This window comes from Falco rusticolus, chromosome 6 (assembly GCF_015220075.1).
Source record: "Falco rusticolus isolate bFalRus1 chromosome 6, bFalRus1.pri, whole genome shotgun sequence".
NCBI classification, from domain to species: Eukaryota; Metazoa; Chordata; class Aves; order Falconiformes; family Falconidae; genus Falco; species Falco rusticolus.
The window spans coordinates 69,834,946-69,849,948 of NC_051192.1; the positions used below are offsets into that span (position 1 = coordinate 69,834,946).

General features: G+C 34.1%; 1 protein-coding gene across 1 annotated transcript in view; it reads right to left on the reverse strand.

The window, feature by feature from the left end:
- The window catches only part of CSMD1 (CUB and Sushi multiple domains 1), a 1,210,601-nt gene that overhangs the window by 55,387 nt on the left and 1,140,211 nt on the right, over positions 1-15,003 (reverse strand). The window contains exons 53-54 of the mRNA XM_037392820.1: positions 7,834-8,007; positions 5,653-5,826 (exon numbers count right to left, since the gene is read on the reverse strand). Coding sequence (XP_037248717.1) covers positions 5,653-5,826; positions 7,834-8,007 — 348 coding nt within the window. The remainder of the gene's footprint in view (positions 1-5,652; positions 5,827-7,833; positions 8,008-15,003) is intronic.

The window sequence follows — 15,003 nt, forward strand, 5'->3', positions numbered from 1 at the left end:
AGAGAGGATTAAATATCAATTTTAAAACAGATATTACTGTTTTGATAATTAAAAAAAGTTGAGTTCCTTATCTCACAAAGTATACCAACATCACAAAAAGCCATTTTAATTTTTTTTACTTGTGAAAGAAACAGTGGGAGCATGAGTTTTTCCAAGACATAGATGCTTTAATGGTTATGTTATCTCAGAAGGCAGATCCAATATTAGAAAATTCATTCATTTTAAGAGACTAAATGTTTTACTGTGCTAAATGCTGTGTCAAAAGTTTGCCAGAACAGATTAAATCATTATTAAATTATCAATATAACAGCATTCTGGAGTAACGGGGAAAAACTGTTGTAAAGCAGCTCAGTGATTTCAGTGCATTTAGGACATACAAACATATTTAAGTATTTCTCATATGGCTCTAAAGCAGCACATATGATCTTTTCTCTGCACTACCTTTTTGTCAGGCAAAAAAACCCTCATATAATTTCTTTGGTAAATTTCTTGCCAGTGACAACTTAGTTAACCTATTACTGATAGTACATTAATAGATAGAACCAATGTATCATTGCAAAAGAGTGCCTGAGAACTGCCCAGCTTTATTTTCTGAAAATATTAAATTTTCCCATGCATACATAATAGCTCAGTTGCAAAAGAAAATAAAATAATCTTCTGCAATAGCTTTAAGCAGTAATCTGTATTTTGTAGTAACTGCATGTAGAGTCTCAGTGAAGTGAAGCCAAGTTCATTATTGACTCAAGTGAACTCAACCAAAGTTTGAAAGAAAGGTGATACATAAAATTCTGTTGAATTAAATGACATGGGTTTGCTAGGAACGTCAGTTCCTTCCCAGCAGTGTATTTAAGGAGCTGGAAAATTTACTCTCTTTGTAAACAAATTCATAATTCATCACTAACAATGAACTTTAATACAAATGTTTTTCACCCATTAGATAAAAGGTAATTTCAGAAGAAAAGGAGCATGCAGGAAGAAGTGCTATTACTTGCTTTAGGTAAGTTATAATCAAATCATAAAACCTAAATTTGATATAAACCATTTAGTTGGTAGAATTGTTATTTTTATTTTTTAAAACATGGTTGTAAAATTATCATTTCAGCATTATTTCACCATTGAAATGCACTTTATTATTTCTTAAATCTAACCAATAAGGGCTTTCTGCTCTTCTTTCATGTAAATAATGTAATACAAGATTTATTTTATTTTATTTTTAATTGTAATTATTCAATTTGCCTTTTTGGCGAAAATAATCTCCAGTCATTTTTAACTATGCAGATTCATTCTTTAATCCAAACTATATCAAATTACAAATAAAACCACAAAGTTCTCTTTAAAATGTTACAGCAATTTACACAGCACATGGTCTATAAATACAGTATTTATTGAAGTAAAAATCTTAAATGGTGTATGGAATTCTGCTGTCACTGAAATGATGTAAATACAATTATGCTATGATGTTTTAGGAAGGCAGCTTACAGTAGACACTTTTGCCCAGATATACAGGTAGAATTAAATTAGGTAGACATATGCAGAGAACGTGTTCTGTGGGAACATGCCTGGCTGGTATGGAAGTTTGAACAAGATTGCTGTGTAATTCTCTTGTTATTCTTTTGAAGGAATATCAAAAGCTTTTGCTTCACAGTGAATTCCTAAATTCATTGTAAGCAGCAACATATAGGTCATTTTCTTTCTAGAAAAATCCAGTTACTCATTCATTTTAAGACAGTATATTTACATAGGAATATATGAAAAAAATCTATTTTCCTTTCATTTCAGCTTGTGTTCTTAACAGTGTCAAGTTAACCAGAGCTTTGATGCTTGCAGGCTAGAAACAGTAGGGTTTTCAGAACCTAGGATTTTAGATAATCTCTTGTAGTGTTTAGTTGAAATGTGGACTAAATTTTTACTCATTGAAGTTCCTTTCCTTTTTGTTTGTTATTCATCTAGTTTGAGAAAAATAGTTGTATCCACTTTACTTAACATGTATCTTATAAAGTGTTTTTTGAGTTCTGGAGAGTCATGCAGAGATGGTTAACAAGTTACTTTCATTACCCATCTACTTACCCTAGATCAGATTATTTAGGTTACAGTCTCTTGATTTGGTTCCATTTCACCTTCTCCTGTGAGATTGTTTTAATCTGAAAAGTTTGCAGTCTGATTATTTTGTTAATTCTATGTTATCTAGTAGCCTAAAACAGTGGGATGAGCAAAAAAATAGGCCTGGAGACACCATGTACCACCTCAGCAAGATTCTCCAAAGTTTTTAGTCATAATTTATACAGAATCATACAATAGTTGAACTTGGAAAGAACAGCTAAAGCAGTTTGCCCAGGGCTTTATCCAGCCAAGTTTTGAACACTTGTAAGAATGGAGACTCTACAGTGTCTCCTGGGCAACTTTTTCAGGTATTTTTCCACCCTCACAGTTAAAAAGCTTTTTATTATGTTCAGTTTGTGCCCTTTTCCTCTTGACCTTCCAATGGGCACCACTGAGAAGTCTGGCCATCTGTTTTTTACACCCTCCTTTAGAAAAGCATTGATAAGATCCCCCTGAGCCTTGTTGTCTCTGCTGAACAGCCCCAGCTCTCAGTCTCTCCTCAAACCAAGTTCAGCCCATGAGGGAGGTAATACTAAGTGAAGGGAAGAACAAGCTGAAGAAGCACTGAGTGAAAGGTGAAAGTCCACCTTTACATGACCTGCATGAGAAAAGACAAAATTGTACATACTCAACTGAGAGAATTCTGGGCCACTCTGTTCTGGTAGGAGGTCGCCATTCTGAAGTGAATAGACCTTGGTAGAATTGCATCTATAATACTGCTTTTCAGAAAACCAACCTCCCTAAACAAGATTTCAGACCATACATTGGCCTGGATTAAACTCAAATTAATGCGATGAATAAAAAAGGAAAATAAAAGTAGACAGGAGACACAACTGAAGTGTACTGGAGTAAATGTAAGGCTCCAAATTCCTATCTTCTTATTTTTCAAATTTTCTCAGTCTTTGCATTATTTTTCATAAAATTCCTTTCTTTCACTTTCACTTGTTTTCCTTTTAATAAATGTACTTGAGTTCAATGTAAATAGCTGAGTAACTCAACTCATAAATGAGGTTGAACTTCATTAAAACGATGCAATCTCTGCCTCTAGCAGTCAAATAGAGCAGATCCAGACTGCATCTACAGGATATGTGAAAAAGTGTGTATTTTCAACAAATAAAACCTCACTTAAGTGCCTCACAGATGAGACAGAGGAGTTTGTTCTCTAAAGTCTAACAAAACAAAACAATATAAAAGGGGAAAAAAAGTACAAGCCTAAATAGGAACAGTTTGCTAATTCCTGTTTCTCTGTTCCATTAATTATATTGCTACGCCAGTTAACTCGCTTGAATAAATTCTGAGGGCAGTGACTGAGGGAATTGCCATCTCTATTATTTTAATGAGAATGAAGGATCTAATTCCACACACACACGAGCTTGATATTGCATCAGCTATCCCTGAAATAATATGATGAGCTAATCATCAAGGATAAGTATTATCCTTCGCAACAACCATTGTAATAAAATATGATTTTAAATAAACCAAAAGGTAGAAATAATAAAGCTACCAACAGCTGAAGTTAACTTATTACATGATTTTTAGTCCCAATGTTAGTATCCTTAGCACAACATGACTGACTGTGATTTCCTTTAGCACATTAAAAACAATTTATAAAGGATGAAAAGCATCATACTTGCATTGATTTAACATTTAAGTGATCATTTTTCCAGTGAAAGAAAATACTCAAGAAAACTTACTAGCCATTGTATTTATGGAGAAATTATTTTATCTGCTTTAGTACTAACCGCCTTTTCAAAAGCTGGACCTGTATAATCAGAGTGGACAATAGAATTCCAGAGTTGTATTCTGAATAGTGGAAGATGAGATAAAAATTTTAAAATCACAGGGTTTAAATCTGTAAGGTAACATTTACCTACTTAATGATGTAGTCAGCATTCAGGCATGAAATATAAACCATGCAAAAGAACTGAAAGGTTCATAAGCATAAAGAAAAAAACTGTGATTTGTGTAATATTCCCTTCAGAGGACGCATGATTTAGCAAGGATTTGCCAAATTATGTCACAGAAGGAAAATCTTGCCAGCCTTGCCAATTTCAATTTAACATTCAAAACTCTATCTTAGGTATAATATATATATATATATTTGCTACATAGGTACATACAAGTATAGATTGATTGATTGATCGATCTTTGTGTTCTATTTCTTTGCATGTTCCATACCAGGTAAAATCATCAGGTTCTCTCCAGAGAATAAGCATTCTTTAATTTGTTTTTGGTTTACACAGTTAGAAATTAGTACTGTTGGTAAAGTTATAAATGGACCCAGACAACCTCAGCTTTGAAAAGGGAATATGACCAGGAACAACATTTTAAAATTAGATCCGTTAAAACAGATTTCCTTCTGGAGTCTTCACAAAAAAAGAGCACTAAAGGATATACAGTACCTCAAAAACTTTTCTCCAGGCTTTAAAGACTTTTTATGGTCTTTCATGATTTTGCATGATTTACTTAACATCCTGCCTTTCACCTCTGACAATCTGCATCTATTTAATAGCCAGAAGATATTAAATCTGCCTCAATGATTCAGAAGATAACATTTCACAATATCATTAAATATTATCAGCATCTTTTTGGATTCATCACTGAGAAAGCACATACTACACCAGTACAAGCAATTTTGGGGTATATAATATAAAAACAATAGACCAATTAACAGATTTCCTGTCTGATAAAGATATTGGTGGAACAGACCAAAGATTTGATTTTAGCTACATATTCTGCAAACAGAGCCAAAGGTTGAGGAAAAATAAAAACAGTGGCCATAAATGGAAAAATAGTAATAGGGTAACTTTGGAGACTTGCTTCCCTTTTAACCTTAATTACACTATTGGCATCTGGATAAATAAATGATAAGAACACACACAACGAAATCGGAGAACTTTGGATGGTGTTTTACAATGGTTTCTTTATGTCCTTCCATAATATGTACATTTGATACACTTTTTTTCTTCATAACACAAACCCTTGCTTCATTCTTATCTCTCAGACATCCCTGTCATACCCAGAGTATACTAGTAATCAAGTTCAGTTATGTGATCGCAAAAAACACAATCAGAATTAAACCTTTATCATATTTTTCTGTACAAAAGTTATGAACACCTCTTAGGTATTACTAGGAAATACAGAAGAACTAACAGTGTTTTGATGCACAAATGTTCATATGCATAAGATTTAATAGGAGTAATGGACCATTTATGGGAACTGTACTCTACTACAGTTTTTTACTCTACTACAGCCAACAGTAATTTATTAATGTAATATAACTTTTTTGAGACAAAGTACACTTTATATGTCTATAAACTAAATGTGAGGGATTGCAGTCTGAGAACTTTGAGGTAAAATACTCAAAAACCTAGGCTTCACCAGACCTCAGCCCTAACTTCATTTTCCAATATAGAAATGCAAAACCTCAAATAAAGGTGGCAATAAGTTCTTAAAGGACAGGTTTCTGAATTATATCCCACTATTTTTAAGGCAGGATCACGCATGAAATAAGTCATTAGAGAGCAGAGAACATATGAGAAAGTTTCTCACCTCGACAGTTGGGTAAAGGGCTACTCCACTGTCCATTGCTTCGGCACTGCGCTCGATAAGCACCCTGAAGTAAGTACCCAGTGTTGCAAGTAAAATTTACAACATCATTTAAGTTGAACTCACTGCCGTTAGTCATTCCATGAGCTGGATTCCCAGGATGTCCACAGGTGATCGCTGTTAAAAGAAAAATAGGCAGGCTAGCCTCTAGCTGAAAGGTACTGTTCCATGGAATCACTTGCAGATTGGATTTTTTTTTTCCTTCTGAATTTGTCTTTTATATTTACAAAATAAAATTCAGAAAAATTAGGATATATTTATTCAGAATTCTTAACTGCCAGATTAAAAAAAAATCAAAAAACTTTAGAATCTAATTTTACCTCATGTTGAAAATTGTAATATAAAAAATTTTTATATATATGCATCTTGACACACATCTGATATGTATTAGACCTTAAAAAAAAATGTAGAGTTCACTATGTTTCCTAGTAATGTAAACAACAGAAAATATTCTTTTCCCTACAAGCACCAAAATGTAGTAACATCAAATTGAATTTTATGTACTACTTCAGAGCATTCTAGAATTCTGAAGCATTCCTGTTCCAAAGTTGTTGAGCTGCTTTGCTGAAGCAGTGATCCTTTTGATCAGATTTTCTTATAGCAACAGAAAAATCATTGTTGGGAGTAAATTTCCCATTATGTGTTTTACATGTGTTGACTATGCTTAAGTGACACTTATAAAATGCAATTCTTATGGTCAAGCTCTAGCTTTCTACATGACAAGGCATTAAAATAATACAGCAGAAGATAGAAAAGCACGGATACTGACAATATAAAATCAGAATGCATACACAGACACACACACAACTTTTAAATATTGTGCTTGTGGTGTTTGTCATACCCAAAACAAATATATCATAATCCAATAACTCTTCTCATAGCAGTAATGATAACATCAATGTAGAAGAAATAACCTCCCCCTACCCTCAGCTTTGCCCCTTTATTTGGAAGGTATTTTATTCACTGCATGGTAAAATTAATCCACTAAAAGTAATAATGCTAGCTGGTGGAATTTCTCCTTTGATGAATATAAATCACTTGAAGATATAAATAGGAATTTGAAAGGACAATTACACTTGACAGATATTTCCTGTAGCTGTATACAGGTAGAAATTTTCATTTTACCACTAAGAAAGAAAAAACTGAACATTTTAAAGTGCAATGACTAATCAATAATATATTTTCTCAGAAATGAAACAAAGATACTGACATGGATTGAACAGAAAAGCTGATCATCTCAGTGACTATCTCTATGTAGGCAAAAGTGCTTCTGTCTGAATTTCAGATACCTTGAAAAATTACAAAATTGAAATAATTGATATAAATATCCATTAAAAATAACGAAGGTTGTATAAAAATGAGGAGCCTTATTAAAACTGGAAAAGAATAATAAAATCAACTACACAACAAAGTAGTAATATAAAAATGAGAAATCAGTCTTGACTGTTCAAATGGCTGACGGTTCAGAAAATGTCAGAAAATCTTCCATGCAAGTGAGGAGGGGAGTAGGAAAGACTCAACAATTCCCACAATTAATAATGGGATTTTTAAAAGCAGGTGAATTAAGAGCAGAAAAAAATCCTGCTACAGGTTATAAAAGAGTTCACATTTTTTTCTAACAGACGTGGTATAATCCAATACCATGCCTGGGCTTACACTGGTAAATATTAGGAGGCCAACTTGGAAGAACAGGCAGTCACCATCAAAACTGCACAGATGAACAGTACTGCAGCTTTACCCACCAAACAATGAAAACAGAGGATAGGCTTTTGGTATTTCTGCTGAAAGAATCAGGAGAGGCTCAATAAGCCCACATTTGACATAGAAATTATGCTCGGAGAAAGACATAGATGAAGTTACACAGTTGTAGCCTGCTGTTCAACCCACTTCAATGCCTATGTCATCCTATTTCTGAAACAAGAGAAATCAGAAATTACTGGATATAGATATTCAGTTGTGCTGAATGACACTTGTAACTGAACATCAGAATGACCCTTGTAATTGAAAATAGGTCCAATAAATATTGCACCTCATTCAAACACCTCTGAACATCCAATCTACCGTTAACGTCAAATTATGTTTAAAATAGTAGTAAGATTTCAATGAAAAATTAATGATACTTACGGACACAAACAGGAGTTTGTCCAGACCACTTGTGATCCTGTAGACAAATTCTGACAGATGTACCAACAAGTCGAAAGCCAGGATTACACTGGTAGACTACAGTATCACGATAACTGAAACCATCTCCACTAATATGACCATTTACAATTGGGTCTGGAGAGCCACAGTGACCAGCTACAATAAAAGAACAACCTATCAAAACTGTATATTCTTACAAACCTTGTTAACATTTACATGAATGCTGACAGAAAAAGAAAATTGCACCCTTTCTTTCAATAAACAATACGTTAGAGTCAAATACTGCACTTTACAGAACAAGTTCTGAGGTGTAAAAACTACAGGTGATATTTCTTCTATATTTTTAGGGTGAAGTGATATTGAAATAGTTTTATTTTTCATACATATAGTTTCTGCAGATCCTGTTGCAGAAATGACAAATTTGTCAGAAGAATGGGAAATGTAAATTGCAAATATCTGAAATTACAAGTAACTCAGTTTAATTACTAGAAAACTGACAATTTTATCATGGTTTTTTTTTTTTCTTTCCCTTAGTAAAGTTGCCTTTTTCCTCAGAGAACCGTGAATTAAAAGGTCTTTAACTCTCAAATTCATACTATTATTTCATCATAGGGTTTTGATTTCTCTTATACATGATTTGCCTTGGACTTTGTAAGTACGTCTCCACTAAAGTTAAACGTGGTTGGGACCATTCTCTGGCAAAGGCCAGCCAGCACAGAACAGTCTACATCCATAAAATGAAAATCTCTTGCCCTCCAAACCAGCACAGCTTCTAGCAAGCTGCCTACCAGGATCAGTACTGGTTTAAGTCAACTTGAACTTTTCTTGGAAATTGTCTTGGAAGGATCTTAGGCAAAAACATGTCCAGGCATTGTTCCAATGATTTAACAGCAGAAATGATCAATTTTCATGCTTGTTTTCTCATTTTAGTGTTGTTATTGTATTAGAACAAACATGGCCCTTGTTATTATATATATCCATCAAATAACTGATTTCTCACTATCAGGACTTCAGTAATATGTAGGCAGATCCTAAGATTGTAATCAAATTAAAATTAAGCAGAACTACATTTTTTAAAAGTAAAGAAAACAAATAATTTCTGTGGGATCACAGTCAGTCTATTGCCTTCAAGAGAAGAAACCCTGAGTTGTTTCAGATATGTATATATGTCCCACTTAGCTATATTAGCTGCTTTACAATGACTTTTAGGCCCCTATTTACGTTTCTATTTATTAGAATTTTTCCCCAGTCTAATTTAAAACGTGCAATACAGAAAGCAGCTTTCTACACAGACTTCTTGAGGGAAAAAGAAATAAGATTCTACAACTAAGTATATCTTATTATTTTCACATTCTAATATTCACCTCCAGTTTCTACAATTAAGTTCCTGTTTACTTATTAGTGGCTACTAGTAATGAATTGTAAAAAGTGGTTTTATTGTGTTTACTCTTTCCAGATAATCACCTTTATGTTCTCTTCAGCTGATTCTTAGCTAAACTGATATATTTAATGCCTTTTCTGTGCTTATAAATTCATATTCAAGCCAAATTTACAATAAAATCTTCTTTATATTGCTTTCTAATCTGGTCAATAAACTGAAATATCCACCTTTTCCAGATAGATGAAGGCATAGAAAGGAAAGAATATCTGCCAGCACTGTTTCCTCCTTAGATATAACAGGTGCTGTTAAACGATACAGAACACATTACTCCAGGGTAATAGCGCTCTTGGCACTAAGGAACCCAAGCAATGATTTTATTCTCTCTCAAGTCTTCATTCTGTTTGAAAACAGAGCTGCTGAGCAGGGACCTGTCTCTTTACTGATTAAAGAGGAGAAAAAAAGTTATTTTCTAGGGTTTTTTTTTTTTTTTTGGTGACACTGATTAATTACAACTGGCAAGAATTTCATTTGAAACTGCTAAGTCATCATTTTGAGATGCAAGGACAAGGACTTGAGACTCATGACCACAGCTAGAATGGGGGTGGGTGGATGATGTTCTGTATCAGGCTGTATCCGCCAACAGCAGGCTTCTTCGTAACTGAGCTTCTTTAGGATTGAATCTCCTTTCTAATAAAGCCCCTTTAATAATGGTAGACAGTATAATTAATTTACATTCAATGGCTCTTCTAAAACATTAGAAGGGCCATTGAATGCATGCCACTTTATTATTTTTTTCACACACGTAAGATTATTACAAGAATCTTAATTGCAGGATGGCTGATGTCTTTAATTGTGATATACTCTAAATTTGTGGAAGAAAGTATGAATGTAAGTTTTTCACACCCAACTTATATAGCTACTCTTCACCTGACAGCGAGTATGGCATCTTACAGAGAGTAACAAGGACATTGAAAACACATTTTTCTCCTTGAAATGGCTCATGGAATAACTTAATTTATTGTTCTCAGCCCAAATTAGTAATATGATCCCCCTTACCATTCTCTCTTCTCCAGCCTCACTCAGCCTCTTCTTGTTTATCACATATTCCACCCCCTAGCTCCTCAAGGGCCCTTCCCCCAGACTTGCTTCAGTTTCCAATATCTCTCTTTTATGGTGGAAGACACAAAAACTACACAGAGTTTTCCACATGAGTGCTGAAGAGGAAATAACTGTGACCCACTGACTACATGGCTGCTCATACAGTCCAGTCTGTGATCTCCTTTACTGCAAAACCACACTTTTCACCCTTGTTCAGCCTCTCCCTAGGTCACCTGGGTTCCTTCCTTAAAGCTTCTTTCTAACCACTCAGTTCCAAGGCACTCCTCACAAATGGCATTATTCTAGGAAAAGTGTAGGGTTCTGTACTTGTCTTTGTTGAACTTTAAGAGCTTCCTGTTGGCCCGTTCCTCCATATTCTCAAGGTTCCTCTGCCTAGCAGTACTGCAATCCATCACACCGACTGCTCTCCCATCGTTTGGTGCCATCCTCAAACTTGCTGAGGCTGCACCCCAACCTGTTATCCAAGTCATTGACAGAGGTTGGATAATATTGCCCTCAGTATGCATCCTCAGTATCTACTGGCTACTAGTCACGACTGGAATCATGAAACACTGCCCTTTGTTTGTTTGTTCAATTAGTTTCCCACCCAGTTTGCAGTCTCCCCATCCAGCCCCTGTCTTCTCAGTTTGGCTACAAGGATACTATGGGAGACAGTTTCAAATGTTTTGCTATATCACAAAGTGAAAGAAATCTACTGCTGAAATCTACACCTGATGAGAAAGCCATCAGAAAAGGCTGTAAGATTATTAAGGTTCATTTTTGATCGTTCTATCCTGTCTGTTTCCAATTATCTTCTTACTTTCCCTATGCTTGGAAATGGACTTATTTCCTAGTACTCACTCCCTATTTTTTTCCAGGGACTGAGGTGAAATAGAATAGAATACATTTTAGGTTTTAATTTTTTTCTAGACCTAAATAGTAAAGAATTGAAAAGCAGTTGCTACACTGAAGCCAAACACAGACAACCTCAGGGAATTTCTAGCAGAAACATTGCTGAGATGTGCCAAGTGGCATAATGCAAAACACAAAATATTTTGCACTTTCTCTTAAACAGGGATTTAACAAGTTGGTGAACTTATTATGTGCATCATTTTATTTATAGATCATTCCAGCTAGTGGATTTAGTGATTTTTCTGGGAATTTTGACTCATTTACATTAAATATTCCAACAACTCAAGAACTGAAAGAGCACTGTAATAATACAAAATGCATGTAATTTTCCCATCAAGTAAAACTAGATTAAAAGAAAATTAAGGAGGCTATAAGTCAATTTTATAATTTTATATGCTCTGAAAAATTAAGGAAATTTTTCTCATCTTTCAAGGTTGGTTCAGTAGTTTTATTCTAAAACATCTGGAAAGCAAGATACAAATAATTCTACTGTATTTTAATGAGAATTTGATATATAAGACAATATCACAATAACATACTGCTGTTTACCTATGAGTTATGAATTATGGTATCAGATATTTTTACATGAGTGTGGTCAGTAGCACCATTTTTTCACACTGAAAAATGTAGAGGATTATATATATATTACAGAATTACATCAGATATGGAATTCTTACTTGTTTTGGAAAAAATATGCTAAAAAATTAATGAAAACGGAATAGAGTAGATTATATTTAAGTTTAGATTTTAAAATATGTCCTTGACTTATTTATGTATAGTTTTGCACCTGAAAGTCATAAAAAGTCAGGAAAAAAAAACCTGTTGAGGAAAACACTTCAGTCCATGATTAAATGCCACCAATACTAAAGATGGAGTTAAGCAAATTCTTAAATGCTTCCAGTTTGACCTATGCCCTACACGTATGTAGGCACACAAAGCACACACACAAGCACATATGTTTTGTGTCTTATAGGTGCAATTGTTCTTAGAAGGAAAAAGGAGGAAGAGATAGAAGTATCAGCAGTGTAAGTGAATGAAAATGAAAAAAAAAAAAATTCCTACAAATTTTTATTTATCCTTGTATAACTAAGACAAAATACATGTATTACTAACTAACTGAATATTTAGGTCTTATTTTAGCCTTGGACTCATTAACCACAGTCAGTGGCTTTAGCTTTCTTTTGAGACAAATAAGGATTTGACAAACCCTTTCCTGACTTAGGGAAATTAGTGTACTCAGCTGGCCTGAATTATAAATTGATTTTGCACAGACCAGTGGGTAACATAAAAAGATACCTATTTTCATCTATAGCTGTCCTGAATTACAGTCATGCAGGTACAGTGTAGGTAGAAAGCATCTCTGACTCATTATCATTCCTTTGAAATGGAAAGATTCATTCAGAGCTCCCTGGGTGTTTGCCTCCTGATGTTCGACGGCTTCAGGTAAGTCCTAAAGGCACTCTGAAATAAATTTGGTGTATGCTGTCCTTGAAATGTAAGAATACACAACTGGCAGCATTCACATCATCTAGCTTTAAAATTTAAGAATTTACCTGTCCTTAATTGCTCTCTGGAGGAGCCTGCATACTTCCATTGACCTTGTTGGGAATTTAGGATCTTAGATTGTACTCTAAATTGCATCTAAATTAGGTGTCTAAAGTACATGGTGTGAATATCCCTTATGTAAGAGAACACAGAGAGGCACAAAGAGGTTCAGTAGCAGAAATACAACCTTTTGCAACATGCACGTAACTCATATTTAGACCTTCATACTCAGAGCTGTGCAGTATTTTTGGCACTAGAGCTTGTCTGATTTTGAAATAGCAAAGACTAAATAGTGATTAACAACCTTCCAGCTCTAAACATGCTCTTTTTGGTCTAGTGAGGTAGATCCATACATTTAACAGTTCTAAGCATAGGGCTGCATTCAACAATGCAATCGCTCAAATAGAAACCAAAGTCCATCAAGTTTTTTTAGAAAAAGGATTGGGAAGTATCATAAAACAAGCATTGTTCTTACTGCAACAATAGTTCCTGCAAGAGGTTCTCTGTTTATAACAAGTGGGAATTAATCTGCAGAAATAATTTACAATGCAGATAGGTGGAAAAAAAATTTAGTTATGACCAAGGGGATAAGGTAATAGCAATGGATACTTGTTTCAATGTGGATTTGTAAAAAAATGAAACAGACAAAATCCAACAGCAAATCACTTCTGGAGAAGAAAAGGATGAATTCATATAAGTGAAATTCAAGCTGTATATAGAAACAGTCTTTCCCAACTACAAGACCTAGTAAACTTATTAGCTGTTTCCAAAAGAGTTAAAAGCATTCACTGTGTGTAGTTTTTAAAATGACTTCGAAAATAAACTCATTCACTATGTAAGTCTTGTACTGATCAGTTCTTCTCCATCTCTACACTATTTGAATTTAAATTTATGGCTACTGTAGAATATTAATCTTCTAGGGTGTTCAGTGGTAAAATATATTTCTCAGTAGTCAGAACAGAAGAAAAAAAAACTTTTCCAACCTTCCATGTGCAAGAGTTATTTATAATACAAACAGAATCCATTGAGATTTGTATATTATTTAGCCTGTATATGTTGGCAGCTAAATTATCCTGTGTGTAGAGGATTTCAAGAAAAGCAGTGCGTAAGTACTGAATACTATTATTATTGGTCAGATAATGAAGTGGTGTTTCATATTAGTTAAAATGAATGAATGCTAACACATATCTTTATGCTTGAAATCATTAAAGGCAGGTGTCAGGCAGTACACTGGCAATGAATGGTATGACACACTGCAAAACCTAAGGTGTAATAGCTCTTTTTTTACAATATAGGTTGCATGTTTGCAACAGAAGACAGAGCTGAAGAAAATACTCCTACACATGCAAATTTGGGGCTGTTGAATCTACACAGTTCCAGCATCTTTTAAATGTCAGTCAGCCTCAGTCCAAGGATAATCCCACACCAGCAGGAAGCTGACGTGTCTTCACGTACAAAACTCTTACACAGCTCCACTGTGGAACTGATGAACTTATGTATGTGAAAAAGTAATGCTGAAGCATAACGTTCCCCTAACCAGAACCTCAGTGGAATCTGTTTTCCTAGGTAAAAAAGTTTTATTTTACTCCTTTACTGCTCTAAATATAAACTTCATTTATGCCATTATTTCCTACATCAAAATGACATCATCCTTAATACAGTGTATTTTAAACTGAAAAATATAGTGTATGCAATTGAAAATAAATCAAGCCAGAGAAGTGTTTTTCCTTTTCAAAAAATTTGCCAGAAACAACTACTTCTTGCTGAGAACTCACTAATAACAAATGGCCATTTAGAAGCTAGATTAGCCCTGTTAGACAATGGTTGCTACTTTGGACCATCCTGTGTCTTAAAAGATGATACACTGTAAAACTATATTTAAAAAAATATACTACAAATGTTACTGTTGCAAAATGAAGGAATCAATCAGGAATACATATTCAAAGGTTATAAAATCTTAATTCAGATCTGAATTACATGATCTCATGCTAATATTTATTTTTCTGACAACATTCTGTGTTGATTTTCCTTGCTGCTGCAGCCTAGTATCTGAATTGAAAGAAGAAAAGGCAATCAAAATGGCAAGTAGGACACAAAGACTGAGATTTTATCCCTGTCTCTGAATAAAGACTCCCACATTTCTCTATTTCACATATATCCCATAAAATTGTCTGCTCTATACTGATGATGAATAGAATTAATATGCAGCTGGTAAC